At 43.6% G+C, this 17,014-nt stretch overlaps 4 protein-coding genes across 6 annotated transcripts in view; 2 read left to right on the forward strand and 2 right to left on the reverse strand.

The window, feature by feature from the left end:
• Positions 1-562: 562 nt before the first annotated feature.
• Positions 563-1,992, reverse strand: LOC108107219. Of its 2 annotated transcripts, none has more exons than XM_041819860.1 (4): positions 1,822-1,992; positions 1,424-1,636; positions 1,205-1,285; positions 563-1,146 (listed from the first exon to the last, which is right to left on the reverse strand). In XM_041819860.1, the coding sequence occupies exons 1-4, from the start codon at positions 1,904-1,906 to the stop codon at positions 689-691; spliced, it is 837 nt and encodes a 278-aa protein (XP_041675794.1). In that variant the 5' UTR covers positions 1,907-1,992; the 3' UTR covers positions 563-688. The 2 variants fall into 2 exon arrangements, 1 of the variants encoding a protein (XP_041675794.1); XR_005993992.1 differs by having other exon boundaries at positions 1,055-1,146; positions 1,205-1,337; positions 1,399-1,636.
• Positions 1,993-4,371: 2,379 nt separating this feature from the next.
• On the forward strand, positions 4,372-5,482 carry LOC108107209. Of its 2 annotated transcripts, none has more exons than XM_017214625.2 (4): positions 4,372-4,468; positions 4,531-4,711; positions 4,766-5,024; positions 5,072-5,482. In XM_017214625.2, coding segments are annotated over exons 1-4 (804 nt in total). In that variant the 5' UTR covers positions 4,372-4,466; the 3' UTR covers positions 5,434-5,482. The 2 variants fall into 2 exon arrangements, with proteins under 2 accessions (XP_017070114.1, XP_017070115.1); XM_017214626.2 differs by having other exon boundaries at positions 5,075-5,482.
• Positions 5,483-6,137: 655 nt separating this feature from the next.
• Positions 6,138-13,025, forward strand: LOC108107275 (transient receptor potential cation channel protein painless). Its single transcript, XM_017214716.2, has 4 exons — positions 6,138-6,197; positions 9,869-10,096; positions 10,156-12,162; positions 12,225-13,025. The coding sequence occupies exons 2-4, from the start codon at positions 9,878-9,880 to the stop codon at positions 12,756-12,758; spliced, it is 2,760 nt and encodes a 919-aa protein (XP_017070205.2). The 5' UTR covers positions 6,138-6,197; positions 9,869-9,877; the 3' UTR covers positions 12,759-13,025.
• LOC108107273 (sodium channel protein 60E) overlaps positions 12,856-17,014 on the reverse strand; it is a 28,272-nt gene continuing 24,113 nt past the window's right edge. Inside the window, exon 26 of the mRNA XM_017214714.2 lies at positions 12,856-16,993. Within this exon, the coding sequence (XP_017070203.2) occupies positions 16,473-16,993 (521 nt within the window). The 3' untranslated portion in view covers positions 12,856-16,472. The remainder of the gene's footprint in view (positions 16,994-17,014) is intronic.

Raw genomic sequence — 17,014 nt, forward strand, 5'->3', positions numbered from 1 at the left:
CTTCCCCTGTTTACATCAAAAACATTTTCATTTGAAATATTAAGCGCCTAAAAGTCGATAATGCTTTTTTCTTGCCAGTGACAGCTGCGTCGCATGAATTTAATTAGAGCCAGCTGAATATCGCTAGGGAGGCAACACTTTTTTCGGCTACCCGAGTCCATCGTCCGCCGACCATCCAACGCAATTAACTGCCCACTCCCCCGCACGAAAGTAAAAACTTTCAGGGGAAAAATCTCTGTAAATTCATCTTTGTCGCTGCCGGTGATTAATCACGGCGAGAGGAGGCCAGCAAGGAGTCCGCGGCGCCCCTGACCCATTGAACAGGTGTAATGCTGGCAGAAAGTGTATGTATGCGCCCTTTAAACTGTCCCCGCGGCGCCGTTAGGCGGTGACTACACATTTTAAAAAGTTTAAGCCTAATATGCAAAACCAGGAACAGGCTCGGCATCGGATTAAAAAGTTTTCCCGACTGCTCCGCAGCCTCGAGAGGAATGTGGAGTAAGTCACTAAGCGCTCCACGGAGAAGTTGCGTGTGCTAAAATTGAATGTACCTTCACTGTACTTTTTGATATTTTTCTACAAACTCTGAACATCTAGTACGGAGTAGTAAATGAAATGGAACGAACACTGCTTATATTATCGATCAGCTACAAAATGGGATTTCTTAACAATAAAAATGGCCCTCGAGTTAGTCATGCCTTGACTCATGGGACCTTCTGGGCGATAAACTGTCCAGAATACCCCCGTCGGGATTTCGGGAAGCAAAGGGGGGCTCGAATATAGATGGGCCGAGACCCACTGAAGGTAACCGCGACGGATGTGTGATCGGATTGATGACAGTCCTTCCGGGCGGGAACATCTCATCGAAGGTAGCAGTGGCCAGGATTTCGTTTGCCACATCTAAAAACTTTTTGGAAAGACCTTGCTCTAGGCCTGGCACGATCTCGTTCAGGTACAGTTCCTGGTTATTGTTGATCAGGCTATTTCCCACGTCTCCCAATATCCGGTCGCCGTTGAACAGATTCTCCAAGTTCAACTTGAAGTCCTTGAAATCAATGCGCATGGTCATCTTTGTGAACTTTACATAATCCTTCCCATTTCGCAGGTAGCGAGAGCCACGCATCTTAACGGAAGCTTTCGCGTTTTCTGGTTAACAAAAGAAACGTTTTGGAGCTTGGCTTTCATGTCAGCAGCTTGCACCTACCGCAGTATCCCTGCATGTTTCCCTTTCCCTTTATGTCCAGAAGCAGCAAGTTCAGGTGCAGCGAGTACTTCCCTCTGAAGTCGATGCGGGAAGCGTAATCCAAAGGTCATAAGATATATCTAACGGCTTGGCTCTGCATGAAAAAGATGATTGACTTAGAATCGAAAATCGCTTAGGAGTTTAATCGTAAGTACATCAGACGGTCAATGATAAAGTTGCTGCCTCCGTTGGCCTCGAGATCCGTAAACACAGCTTGGAACTGACTGCTCCGCCCCAGTTCGATATTATCGAGGGCCAAAGGCTCCAACGGAGGTGTTCTGTAGCCATCCCCGAGATTTCCGTGAACCAGCAGTGGCCTTATTTGGTAGACAGCGTTGATGATGCAGCGCTCCAACTGCGGGTCATCGCGGGCACATGGTCTGATTGAAGACGCTGTCAGAAGAGTTATAAGTGGCATTCTCAGGTGACTCCCAAAGCAGGTAATTTTCGGTTAGGGCAAAATTTACTTATTAATTTTTTAGGCCTTCCAGACCTTGACTCATAAATTTGTATGCGAGTCACGCACTATTGCTACAGGTCTTGGCCAAAGTCACCATTCTTAGCAGTTGCACACTTACGCAACTTTGCCCAGGCGAAGGGGCACAGCGCCAGCAATGACGCCAGCAAGAAGACTAAAGCGTTGCAACACCAGTAAGGAAGCATCTTGGCTAGCGAGGGGTTCACGATAAGCTATCTACGGATCTGGGATTGGAATGACCGCAGTTGCTGCGCCCGAGCGATCGACTAACGATCCGCCGGGCAGTAGAATGTGCTTTTGATTGAATTAAGCAAGCTTAACTAAAGTCTCTCCCTCTCGCGGCATTTCGTAGCTTTTAACGAGCAGCTCGCACTTAGTGGGGCACAAGGCAAAGACATAGTCGGATCTATTGGAAATTAAGAAGCGTATACGCTCAGGGGCACGTGAGTTGTCGCCTTGCATGTAAAGTTAAATTTATGCGGTTTTAAGTGAATTAAAACAATGCTGGGTATGCTGTCGGCTGTCGGTTCTCTGCTGTAATGCTGAATAATAAATGCAACTAAATCAGCTGCGGAAATTTAAATAATAAATTTGTCCACCCTCCTCCGGGGCCGAACTTGGCGCTAAAGTTGTTAGCTATGGATGACCAAAACTAGATTGGGAAAAACATCAACACCAATCAGAAAGAACAAAATGTTTATATTTTTGATGCAAATTCTCGATGTGCTAACGAAGCAAACAACCGAAGCCCACAAATAGCCCAAGGCTATGCGTTCGTTTCACCACCGAGTCTGGAACCGCAAAGGAAATTTTTAAATAATGGCAGAGAAAATACAAATGAAAAGTTCAACATAATACACAGTTCGATTTATTGAATTGAATTCGATTATCGTGGTTCGTAATTCGTAAATTAGGCATTGCAACATATGAAACCATCCCTTATTTAGTGTCCTTAAAATAGTGTCATTAACAATGAAGACAACTTGCCTTCAATTATTTAAAAAAACGAATTAATCGCACAAACTATTTTAACAAAGCATTGCCTTCTCTGTGAGTCAACCCCTCAGTTCTTTCAGTGACACACAAAAGAGTACTCTATACTCTCCAACCCTTGGAATAGATTCAGGGTAAATTCATTCGCAAAATAACTATCAAATAGTATTGAAGATTTCAACTTTTATGTAGTAAATCTTTCTGCGTGTGGACGCACTGACCCCTGACACCCAGTGCACGTCAGTAGATTTGTATGACCACGCAGGAGGTATCTGAAATGAATGTTTTCAAGCCTGAAAAGGAAGTTAAGGGAACGACAAGACTCCTAACGCTTCTAATCTGAGCAAATGCAATATAGTGCTTGTACCTCCGCTCAGCCAAAGCCAAAACTTGACCGATCATAAAACCTGCAACGCATTTAAATGATGGCTCAGAAAAGGAGGCCATCAGCACAAGCAGGCTTATTTCAACCCCCAGGACTTAGGAACAACTTTTTTTATTTATGCCATTTTTAAGAAGATAGAAACACATCAAATTTGTAACAAATTACATTTGATGCGTGTAATAAAAATCCCGCACAACTGCCGAAACGAGAATTCTCTGTTCCATCAATAGGCGTTCACACCGCATTTTGGCCTAATTAAGTTTTCAAGTGCAATAAAATGATGGCTGGACCCTGCGACTTCTGCTCCTGCTTCGAAGGTAAGGAAAGGAGAGCCACGGGGAGGCAAACGCCCTATTGCGTGCGGGCATCAAATTTGTGGTCGAGTCCATAAAACACAAGTTAAAAACTTAAATGGATTTACACCGACTTGACGAGAACCGGTGATGGAGATGATGATAAACATACACGAACACGTGTACCCAAGTTGATGAAATGCTTTTTTTCTGAATTATTTGAAAGTATTATCCATTTCTATAGATTTGAATTGGTGAGTTGACATTAGTTACAAGAATATTTTTAGTCCCTCTTTTTAAGGAGAATCAGCATATAGAACAGCATTAAACCGTTTGTTTTTGCAGCAAAGTTAAGTAGTTTAAAAAGTGGTTAGTTATCTTTTTCAGTTATCGCAACGCAGTTTTGGAAGGCTGACTACCTATATAAAAGTCAACAGGACGTATAAGTAATCGAATTTGAGAAAACTAACCAACCCAAAATTTATCTCTTTAAAAAAAAAGTTTAAAGCTTAAAAGACGAAATGTAACATTTAAATGTGTGATACTTAATTATTTTTTTATTTTCCTTTCATATGTTCTTATTTAAGCAACTTGTTGCTTGAAGTGTTAAAGTGCAACAATGGTTAACACACAAAACAATGGCAATCGAATGTTACCACCGACTATTTTGAAACGTTCTTACTTGGTTTGGGTCCCTGGAAAAGTTATATTCAATGGTGTGTGTCTGGGAAAACTTTGTAAGCCTTACAATCCATTTTGTACGATATTTAATTTAATTCGATAGTATCCCATACAATTCTTCACATTTCCAAAATAAATGGAACTATTCCTCTCGGACGATAGGAGGCAGAAGGTACGGATCAGTCACATACAAATGTTAATTAAAACAAATTTTGCAAAAATAATTTTACAAGTCCAAATATTCAATTTATCGATACTATCGTGAAAGATTATGCCACCTCTATTGTCAACAGAATAGCAGAGCAGGGTGTATTTATTTATTGGTCCTAAGACATTTTTACCTTAACTAAGGTATTACAAATCTTAGCGTGGGTGCAATTTTTGATTGGAGCAATGTAAGCCGATTAAACTTTTAAAACTTTCATTATTATATTTATATATTGGTCCTTTTGGACAGGGGTAAGCACAGAACCGCCCAACAGGATGCAATATTTGTCGCTTTCATGGAGCGGCATCCAATCATCTCGAAAAACTACCTTAAAGGCGACAAGCAAGCGGCTGAAGCAGCTTGGAAGAGATTATCGAAGGAGCTGAACAGTGTAGGCCCCCCTGTCAAGGAGGCCTGTGAATGGAAACGGGTAGGTTTTTCGGAAACCATTTCACAAGCTACTCCTTAACTAACGTCTCGACAGGTGTGGAAGGATTGGAAAAGCTGCATTCGAAAGAAGATTACCAATAACCGGCTGGAGGACTCAAAAGCTAGTGGCAAAGGATCGCTGTACCAAGATACCCTCACTCCTTTAGAGGACGCGGTTGCCGTGATTTGTGACTTATACGACATGGCAGACACCATCGCCGAAGCCCGCCCCAAGAACCAAACTGAAACGTCACCAGGCGTGTCTCTGCGAAGCATAAAAACTGACCACGACGATGCAACGCTATCAGATAATGGTACGGAGGACTTACAAATAAATCGTATATTGAACACTTTCTTCCAGAAGAATATGATGACGAAGATTGCGGCAACCCCATTAATACAAGGAGCTTGGGTGTCACGTTAGAACACCGTTTTAACAACTACACGCCACGAACTACTTCTAAAAAACGAAAACTAGTGGAAGAAAATACTTCAGAAACTGAACAAGACAGTTCCGTTCCGGTACTCCTGGATATTGCCAAGGAACTTCGAGATTTAAATAGACAAACCCGCTTAAATGCTCAGAGAACTGAAGCTAATACGGAGGCATTATTAGCTTTGGGTACTCAGATATCAGATTTAATGCAACAGCAGTTAAAGGAGCGTAAGCGCCTTAACGGAATTATGGAGAAATTTGTACTCAAAATGGAATCCGCAGAATAAATCCTAATTCTTTTTTAAATAAATCATCTTGCCCATCCACAATAACACATTCAGCGTTCGATCCCTATCATTTTTAGGTTGATTTCGAAATATTCCTTTTTGTTCATTTTTCTCCTACTTTTGTTAAAATGCAAGTTATATTGCAAATTTAATTACGAACTCAACGAGATATATTCGACATTCCGACCAGTATTCGCTGTGTTATGATCAAAATACTGACTTGGGAAGAGATCAGAACAGACCCAATTTCACATTTTTCGGAAAGTGGTTATCAACAAATTTAGCGAAAAATGAATAAGTTTTGACAATTTTAGGGGGGGGACACAGATTTATTAGAAATTATATTACGATCTCAACGAGTTATACAACTCTACATTCCGACAATTTTTCGCTTTGTTATTTTCACAAACCTGAAAGAATTGTATAACGAGTTAAGATTTACTGCACTCTGTAACTGAACATTTAGACTTTAATACTTGTGGAACGCAATTCGAATATGAAGCATGCAAATAAAAAATTTCAAAAATAAACTGACTACATAAAAAATACAAATATTTTGAAATGTGGCGGTAAGTTTTCAGTCTGCCCATGTTTTAAGCTCGACAGCTACACGTACTGCCGATGTATCGATAGGCAACGCATAAGGCGGCGGCAAGCTGCCGCTGTTAGCTTTCTGTTAACTTTCAATTTTTGTGATTTGCCCGCCACTTTGAAGATCGCTTTCACGGATCGGATTAGTCGTTGGCTGGATATTCACGAAGAAGGTAATGATCGCAGAACGATTAACGTTTGCTGTGTGAAAGGAGACTTGAAAAGAGTTTTAAAAAAAGTGTTTTCGAAAAGCTTAAGAAATATGTTTAAACGAATGAATCATCTCATTGATTATGCAAATCAGTTAGGGACAGTGACAAATCTTAACTAAGATGATGACTCGCGGAGATCTCCCAATGTTTTATTAGTTACTGTGAATGAATCATATGTAATGCAGATATGAAACCGCAGTTGCAAAGTTGATCTTTGCTGCGGCTGCGGCCCACACAACAAAAACAGCAGCAGTGAAAACAAGTTTTAAAACATTTAACGAACGAAGGTTAAAAAACTGCAGAAAACGGCGCCCACGGCGCAATCGCAAAATATAATAAAAAACTGCTTTGTTTTAATGACGTCCAGAACAGCTAATAAATTGATTGAATTGCATTTGACAAATGATTAATTTGGAATGTATTCGCGACCTGTGACATCATCGATGTTTTAAAAAACGATTTTCAAATGCCTGGTGGGCAGTTCACGATCTGGTGTTCTGTGCCCTAAAAGGCAACGACTGCGGTGGCCAGTTTTTGTGAAGTGCTCGAATTGTGAAACTATTTCCAAAGGCAAATAAACGGAAAATGTTCTTGCTGACCAGGCGTGCTCAGAAAATGTCGTGTAAGGCCAGAAAGTTGAGCCCAATGTTTACCCAACTGGGAACTGGGTTGGGGACAGTCCCCTCCAAGCACTAGCATTTGCATGGAATTAAGGCGTCTAGTGTTTCCGTCCCCCGTCCAGAACTGCCAAATTTGCATTTTTTATTGCCAATTACAATTAAGTAATCTATCGATTAGGCGATACGCGGCGTGTTAAGGCCCCCTCCCTGGAGCCCTAGCCTGCTCACGAATGCATATACCGTCCGTCTGGATTCATTCGCTCGCCGATTTGACTCCGCCCATCCAGTTTTGTTTATTCGTTTTCTACTTTTCGTGGCGCACAAAGGCGTAGATCCGGAGGGGTCATATTGTCTAAACCGATTGGCATGTTACCATTTCTTCTATTGAGGATTCCAGCCGGTTCAACATAGCAATTAATTTCCGTTCGTTTTCCCGGGTTGATCTCACACATGTACTATGTACTCTCTGTCCGAGTGTGTTTAATTAAATTATTTGAAATTACTGAATCGTGCGGAGCTCTGACTTTCTGTCTCTACACCCCGGACACGCCGAACACCCCTCCCAAATCTTTTGTTGTGCACATGATGGGGGCCAGTCAATTGTTTATGAAGTGCACAGCGAGTATATAGAGCACACATCTCTATATCCACTTTGGATGGGCATTTGTCCATGTGTCTGTGAGCAGCTCGTTTAAACATTTTTTCCGTATACAACTAAATTCTGGCGCTGTTGTTTTTTCGCGGATGCTTCACAAACCCACTTTACCATGAAGTCAGCCCCGTCCACGTATCTATCCACATCTTCAGTCCCATCTCCGCACGCATCCATCTTAATTATGACTTTTTATGATGACAATTTCGGGCTGAGCTTGGTTAAAGTTGTGTACATAACAAAACTCCAGTTGTTTACTGCTGGCCCCGATCACGATCGCAGTTTTTCTGCCACTCCTAAGCATTTTTAGAATGTGAATTTCTGGCTATTTCCCTTTGTTTTTTCAGCCTCCGCCTCCGTTCGAAGAGTAAACACAGGCGATCGAACGTCTGTTGTTCATTAAGTGCAGAAATCGCACTAAATTAAGTAAACAAAATCTTCATTTTGCCAATAAACAGACTTTATGGACAGCAAATTAGTTTATTATACTCGAAGCTCAGTCATCCTACGAACATCGATGGGCCACGATAGCAATCGCGATGCCCAAAATATTGGCACCCCATTCGTTCTGGTATCACTTGTTCAGCAAGTAATGCGAAGGAAAAGTAATTTCAAGGCTTTTAAGTAAAATTTTATAATTATCGCGACTGCTGCTTATCCAGGGCATGGTGTTGCGAATCCCATCTCCCCTCTGCCGACACATTTCCGGACTATCACGCCAATGTTGCTCATTGGGGCGTTGTCGGGGCAGACATCGGATTTTGTGACAGGGAACAGAGAAAGCGAAAGGAAATCCCCTGCAAACCGAAGTTCACATACCCTTGACAAAGCGTGTTCATTTTATTATTTTGGGTGTCTTCCTCCGTGAACATAAGGGTATACAAATTATAGCCTCAAACTCCGGAACAAACTTGATCTTGCTTAGAACTGCGGTTATTTTTACAAGGGGCTCCCAGATTTATACCATATGTACATCACTTTTTGCAATATTTCTGTTTCTGCAGTACGTCGAAAAACCAGCTAAGAGTTGTGTAAAACTTCCGTTAAGTGCAATTATTTGCAGTCTTTTTGTTTTTCCTGTGCAAACCTGATCAACGGGTTTTCTTTTGGCAGCCTCTTAGTGCATTCCAGACCCCGGACGCTGCGAAGAATTCGGTTCCTCAGTTCGGTGACTGTTGAAAGCGATCTGCTGTTTCCATTACGCCATTCTGTCAACTGTCTTCTAAGACTTTGGGCATGAGTTGGGCAAACAATTAAGTTGTTTGTCAATTGGTTTTACAAATAGCCTGGTGGCCAAATACACAACACAAACGGTGAGACCAAACAGTGGGCCAATTAAGGAAGGTGATTGTGCGGTTCTGTTTATCTTATCAGGCCGAACTTGCCACCTGGGGGGGTCATTTACAATACCCAATTTGTTTGGGAAGCCAAACAATTCCGCCTGAAGAGCCACCTTCAACGGATGAGTAGATGTTTCCTGATTACCAATTTTTTGCTATTGATAAATAATCAGCAGTGGCGTATTCAAATTAGCCAGGTCTCGAGTGTGATTAGCCGATTTCTCACACATTTCAAGTATCAAAGCAGTCGGCGCAGAAGAGAAGAAGCAAGAAACCCCAGAAGAAGCCGCCTTGAAATTTACGCAAGAAGCCGCCTATAAATCTCGCGATTTCAGCGTTCCCATCGCATGAGCCGCCCCCAGCGCTCCACTGAAGTCCCATCCAGAAGGGTTATCAAAGCGTAAAGCGCAACAAATTGATTGCTAATTGATACTGATGTGTCGATTATTTTATGATTATTCTTTATGATCGTTAGACGATGATACCCGCACCAAACCTGATTTAAATTTGTGGATCACTCTGGCCGCTGTGGTAGCAGCCACTCCCCGGGCTCAAGTGCTGCCCCTGCCCGCCTGCGACCTTGTCTTGTCTTCGCTCGGATTGTTATAATTTAATAACTACACGGGGGAGCAAATTAAGACCGAAGTCGGTACCACAGAAACCACTTAAGACGCTTTCTTTAATTGCCCCAAAACGGAGATTTGGCTGCCGAGAAACCTGTAGGGCAGCTTTCGGCCCCGACTTCTTTCCAGCTTCATGTCCATTCCATGTGAAAACCATCGTAGCATGAAGCGATGTCAAATGCCGTTTTCTGTGAGCGTCCAAACCTTACTATTGTTTTTGCCTTTCAAGGTTTCGCGGACTGCCCAACAGTCTGGTGGGTTCAGAAGTCGAGTGAGCAATGCGGGCTATTGCATCACCTGAAAATGACCGTTACTCACACGACGCGTGGGGGTAATCACATAGAGGCAACCCACATAGACATTGCTCATCAGTTCAGTTCCCGCCTGATCTTTGCAGACCACACAAATGGACTTTAACAACTGCGGCTTCATAGATCCGCAGGCCCAGCTGGCAGCAGGTTTGGCTAAGCCAGACATCCGGCAGTTCCTCGCAGCCCTGGACAGCGGTGCCCAGGCTGATCTGCAGGACGACCGCCACACAAGCATCTTCGAAAAGGCCCTGTCCACACCAGGCTGTCGGGAGTTTATAGAGGCATGCATTGACCACGGCAGTCAGGTCAACTACGTGAGTGGTTAGCAAAATGCAAATATTGATCTTCGTCTAACCATTTTTACATTGCACAGATCAACCATAAGCTCAACAAGGCAGCAGTAAACTACGCCGCCGACTCAAGGGATCCCGGGAACCTGGCGGCGCTTCTAAAATACCGCCCGGGAAAGAAGGTGCAGGTTGACAGAAAGTACGGGCAACTCACACCACTCAACTCGCTGGCCAAGAATCTCTCAGAGGAGAATGCATCATCAGTGTTATCCTGCATGCAACTGCTGCTGGACTACGGCGCATCGCCGAACATCGTGGACCAGGGCGAGTTCACACCACTGCATCACGTGCTGAGGAAGAGCAAGGTAAAAGCAGAGAAGCAGGACCTGGTTCAGTTATTTTTGAACCAGCCGGATCTAGACATCGACAGCTACCGAAACGGAGAGGTACGTCGACTGCTGCAGGCACAGTTCCCGGAGCTCAAACTGCCGGATGAGCGCCAGACCGGGCCGGAGGTCGACATCCAGACCCTCCAACGGACCCTGCGTGACGGAGACGAAGGACTGTTTGAGCAGCAGTTCGCAGAGTACCTGCAGAGTCATAAAGGAATGCCAGACAACCAACTGAACGCTCACCAGGAGGAGTACTTTAGTCTGCTGCAGGAGAGCATAAAAAGGGGCAGGCAGAGAGCCTTCGAGGCCATCCTGGACACCGGCATAGACATCAACTCGAAGCCCGGTAGGGCCAACGAAGCGAGTCTCGTCGAGTCTGCCGTGATATACGGCAACTGGCAGGCCCTGAAACGACTGCTAAAGGAACCGAGTTTAAGGCTGACACCCGATTCCAGGTTACTCAACGCGGTGATCGGCCATCTAGAGGAGCCGCCCTACGACGACTTCAACCATCAGCGCTGTTTTGAATTGCTGATAGACTGCGAACGCGTGGACGTTAACGAGGCTGATTCAGGGCGTCTGGTGCCCCTGTCCTACGCTGTGAAATACCGTAATACGCTGGCGATGCAGAAACTTCTAAAGCACGGCGCCTACATTGGCTCCAAGAGCGTATTTGGAACACTGCCCATCAAGGATATGCCACCCGAGGTCCTCGAAGAGCACTTTGATTCATGCATCACTACTAACGGAGAAAAACCCGGCGAACGAAACTTCGAAATCATCATCGACTACAAAAACTTGATGCGTCAGGAGCGGGATTCTGGAATGGGCAAGCCCCCTGCTCCTTGCAATCAGCTGCACGACGAGATGGCCCCAATCTCTTTTATAGCCGAGTCAAAGGAGATGCGTCACCTGCTGCAGCACCCTCTCATTTCGAGCTTTCTCTTCCTCAAGTGGCACCGTCTTTCGGTCATATTCTACCTGAACTTCCTACTGTACTCGCTTTTCACCGCCTCCATCATCACCCACACACTCCTAAAATTTCACGAGAGCGATCAAAGGGCTCTCACCGCCCTTTTTGGAGTCCTCTCCTGGCTAGGAATAGGCTATCTCATAGTCCGGGAGGCCATCCAGTGGGTAATGTCCCCAATTCGTTATTTTTGGTCTATTACTAACATAATGGAGTTGGCTCTGATAATACTATCCATCTGTACCTGCATTGAATCCAATTTCGATAAGGAGACGCAACGAGTTCTTGCAGTCTTTACTATCCTTCTGGTGTCCATGGAGTTCTGCTTGCTGGTGGGCTCTCTGCCAGTGCTCTCGATTTCAACCCACATGCTTATGTTGCGCGAAGTATCGAGTAGTTTCGTAAAGAGCTTTGCTCTCTACTCGATCTTCGTGCTGACCTTCAGTTTGTGCTTTTACATCCTCTTCGGAAAGCCAGAAGTATCGGAGCAATTAAGCACGCCGGATCCGAGTGTCTCAAAGAAGGGAGAGGACGAAGGGGACTTCAACACCTTCACCAAGCCCATCGAGGCTCTGATCAAGACAATCGTGATGTTGACAGGAGAGTTTGATGCCGGAGACATCAAGTTCACGAGTATCTACACTTACTTGATCTTCCTGCTATTTGTGTTCTTTATGACGATTGTGCTGTTCAACCTGCTGAACGGTCTGGCCGTAAGCGACACCCAGGTAAGTCCGTTTTGACCTATAATCTGGGCTCCCAGACTTACCTCTTCTCTTCGGCAAATCAGGTCATCAAAGCCCAGGCGGAACTGAACGGCGCCATCTGCAGGACCAACGTACTGAGTCGCTATGAACAGGTGTTGACTGGACACGGCCGAGCTGGGTTCCTGATGGGGAATCATCTCTTGCGCAGCATCTGCCAACGGTTAATGAACATCTACCCCAACTACCTTAGCCTGCGCCAGATCACCGTGCTGCCGAACGATGGCAACAAGGTGCTTATACCCATGAGCGATCCTTTCGAGATGAGGACTCTGAAGGGCAACAAGCAGGCCAGCTTTACCCAGCTACCCATGAGTGCTTCGGTGCCCCAGAAGAAGCTGCTGGATCCCCCGCTGAAACTTTTGCCCTGCTGCTGCTCCATGCTTACCGGAAAGTGCTCCCAGATGGACGGCCGGACGGTGAAAATGGCCCTGGCGGTAATCGACCAAAAGAACACCACGGAGCAGAGGCGGAAGCAGGAGCAGATCAACGACAGTCGACTGAAGCTGATCGAGCACAAGCTGGAGCAGTTGTTGCAGCTGCTCCAGGATCGGAACTAGTGGAGCCACTCTCGTATTATAGTATAGCTATTAGTATTGATTAGACTAATCCACTTTCGAGATCGATTCGCATTTAACTTGCAGTATAAAGGCCGAGTTAGTCGGAAATTGTTTTTATTAACATACGAGTAATGAAATTGAACAAAACCCTTAATAATTGTCAGTAAGTAAGTAGTATATAATGGTTATATAGACAGTAAATATTGTATAAACGAATATCTTTACTGTACCATTTGTACCCGAGTAAATATTTAATTTCAAATGTTAGATTTACGCTTCTTAGAGTTTTCATTAGTTATTCCGTTTACTTGGTTTTCTTTTGTTTTGATTTGATATGATTCGGTTCAAAATGTGTGTTAGTCACATATTATGGTTAATGGGTTCTTAATCGTTACTTTCTGTTCTGCGTCTTCCTTGTCTATGATAAATGTTTTATTAAGTCAGAGCTGAACTGAGCGTAGCGGACCAAATCGAATTTCACGGACCTAAAGGGCTAACGAGGCAATCAATGGCGATGGAAATCCGAGTGGAAATGTGCGCAAGCTATGCGGCCATAATTTGTTAACAATTTTCAGGCTAGTTTTCGTGTTAAATGATCTCCGACAGCAACGGATAAAAAGCTACGGGCCAGAATTCTGATTTGATCCGTTGGAGCGTGTATGGAGCGAGTGGAGCGCAGGCAATGATTAAGCTTAGCTAAATACGAATTATTAATAAAGTTTAGTTTAGTTACTCGACTTGATTACTCTACGCTGCTGTTATTGTTACAGGGCTAGGACTAGGACTAGGACTAGGACCTTAAAAGCGGCAAATCAAAATAATTGACTTAGTTCTCGGAGCGTGTTGAACAATCCTACGATTTCTGTTTCGGTTACTGCTTAGCACCTGCTTTAAACGGTATTATTCGTCTTCTATTGCTGCTGGTATCGTGTCCGATGAAACGCTAACTCCTATCGCTCGTATATACTTTAATCTCAACAATAAATATGTATATATAAATAAAATCGTGTATTCTGTAAGGCATGCCTAATTAAACCAGCCGTATTGCTAACTATAGGTATATATCTGTGTACTTTATGTGTTCCTGCATCCCGCAGCCACCTGTTGCCCTATCCGGGAGCTCATCCTAATGTCCTGCCTGCGGTGCCGAGAGCTGTAAATGCATAGGATTCGGTTCTGTATTCCTCTGTTTCGGTTTCGCTTGGTTCGTTTTTCTATTGGCTTGACTTGACTGGGAGCAAAGCGTCGTCTACTGGGATTGCGGGTTCGTTTCGGTTATATCTAAGAGCTAAGTTTGTCGTTATTTGCCCAGTTTCTGTGTGAGTGGCCTTCCTGCTGTTAATTCGGATTTTCGTTTCGGCAACGATAGCCCGATTTGCGTCTATATAATTGAATATGCCTCGTTCATTTTATTGTCGTTATACTCTATGACTAAATTAAACATCCCACATCATTGCATCGCTCCGACTGGTCTCGTCTCACTGTGTATTCGTAATATTTTTTTAATGTTTTTTTTTCTTCAAGATAACTAAAATTAAAGCTTTTCTCTTTTTTTTAGTTTTTTGTTTGTTTTTTGTTTTTGAGTTTGGATGAGGATCTATTGCTATTTCGTTACCATTATCATAATCGTTTTTCGTTTATGTACAATCGAATACGAGTACGTACCAATATTAAATATCACTTAATTGACGAGTGTTTGGTTTCTGTCTGTTGTTGGTTTTGTTTCCTTTGTTTGTTAACAACTCTAATTAAAATTATGACCTTAGTTGTTTTATTTTTGTGTAAAAATTGCAGTTAAAATCACAATTAAGTTGTTGTGTGTTCATTTGGTTGTTTGTTCCTGGAGAAAACGATTTAGTTGGTACCATAGAATTTCAATTTACTATCAATCGCTGTCTGATTGTCTGTTGTTAAGTTATGAAAGTAGAGTAAGAGTAGCATAGACCCGACTGCAGTCGAGTGGAGTGCCCTGAATGGCGCAGGTGTGCATAAGTACGAGTATTCGGTATTTGTTCCTATTCTCCAGCTCGGAGTATAAATTATTTACTTCTCAACTCTTTCCTGTTCGATGTTTTAACTTAATGCGATCACAATGGAGACTTAGAGACTTAAAAGAGAGAACAACACTTAAAAAGTAACAAAACAAGGCGAGTTTCTTGGAAACTTGGCCCGACCTAACCATTATCAAAGTCGTACAAAGAAGTAGAGTGTAAATTGTAAATTATTTTTTTTCGCTAAAATAGAGTTTTGTGGAAGCTTGTTGGTTGTTCTTCGTGTAGGAGACCGTACTGGTTGCATCTTGCTTTTGATTCGCATGTTTTATTTCGGCTATACATAATAGGAGATAAACTAAGTTAGCTTCACAATCATAAAAGAGCCTTTCACTGGTACTTAGGTAGGACTGCTGATTGATTTCGGGTTCCATTGGATTGGTATCATAACGATTTCGATTTCGATTTCGATTACAGTGCAGTGTAGTTGCTAGATCCCGACTGGGATTATTTGATTTAAATATGTGAGAGTGTGTTGAGTACAAAATCACTTGACATGGTTTTTGGCTTAGTTCTTACTGTTGTTAGTGGATGTAGAAGAGGAAAGGAGATGGAATGGATCGGGGAGGAGCCGTAAAATATGTACAATACAATATAATCATGATAATAATAATAATAATAATCAAATCTACTAATACTTCGCTTTTGTACTTCGAACAATCGGTAATGGATAATATTCGCTATCGTAATCGTATTGCTAATCGGCAATTTTCTGCGCTATCGTAACGAAAACCTTTATAAATATTTCAATAAATTGTCTCTAACTAATGTCATATGTCTGTAACTATAGTATTAGCTCTTTAGTTTAAAATACTTCCTTTGGCATATGTACAAAATGTATTTATATACTATCCACATACACCTTCGTATATGCAGGTCGATAATCGATAATTGAGAAAACAAACACTACCGTTATGAGCCTAGGACTAACCGCGACAGTTAGTTACACTTGTAATGTATGCATGTAATGCCAATCTCTATGTATTGTATAGTTCAAAAACAACCTTCGAAAATGTTCAAGAAAGTCGGCCCATGGCAGGGGGAATAGGAGTCTCTCTGGCTTGCTTTGCTCGCACTCCTCGCTTCTATTCCATCCTTGGTGGGCCAACCAATCTGACTACGACTAAATCGGGCAGTAAACTACCGACAAATCTCCTCTTCCTCAATTCTGATTGTGACAATAACCATGATGATGGCGATTCCGACTCATTCGGACTTTTGATTTGCTTCGAGTACTACAACGGTTTAATGCACGTTTTGTTAACATAGTTAATATTGATTTCCTCCTTAAGTTGATATTATATGTATAAATTTGGATAGCTCCGTATCTGTATATGTGTATATATGTATATCGTATAAAGCGACTAGTATATAATTATATAGGTAATCGACTATGATAACAAAGGGGCGAGCCCCATGCCTAAGCCTAAGAAACTACGAATTCTGACACAAATGCACACAGGAATCGGCATCGAATACGCACTCAGACTGGAGGTTGTCAGCTTGGACGCCGCGCTGAAGGAGCGGCTGCCGATGCCGCCGACGACGACGAGGACGACGAGCTGCTTCTGGCGCTGCTTGTGCTGCTGCTGCTGCTGCTAGTGCTCTTGCTACCACTGCTGGAGCGTTGCTCCGAATCCTGTTGCGAAATGTTGACCGGAGGTCATCTTTGTCTATTTGCAATTGCTTCATCCTGCGCCGTTTTCTCCTCCTCCCCATCTAGTTCATTGCCAGTGGCTTTGTCCGGATTATAGTCGTAAAACACTTGCGAGGTATCACCCTGGATATTAACATCGATGGGTACATCTACGTCTTCAATAGCCGTCGCAGCGTGAGCCGCAAACTCGGCACTGAAGTCGCCACGGGGCGGATCCTTGGGACTGTCTACCATAATTTGCACCGAGGGCATCGCACAAGTGTCCATCGCGCTCTCCACCGATCCCGTGCTAATGCGTATCTGAGGCGGAGCCTGCTTGGCCAGCCTCTCCAGGCCACTGCCTATACCATTGCCCATTCCGGGCGAGGACGGGCTGCTCTCATCCTCCTCCTTGTACTCTTCGCTCTCGCGGTGGACCAGGACATGGACCAGAGTGGCGTTATCCGGACGCAGGCTGAGCGATTGTGGATGTGTCTGCTGGTCAGGTGACGGCCTGGTGACGATCACCTCAGGGGCTGGCGCCTCGGCTGAAAGGCGGCGAAAAAGAG

Source organism: Drosophila eugracilis, unplaced genomic scaffold (assembly GCF_018153835.1).
Source record: "Drosophila eugracilis isolate 14026-0451.02 unplaced genomic scaffold, ASM1815383v1 contig_1765, whole genome shotgun sequence".
Lineage (NCBI taxonomy): Eukaryota > Metazoa > Arthropoda > Insecta > Diptera > Drosophilidae > Drosophila > Drosophila eugracilis.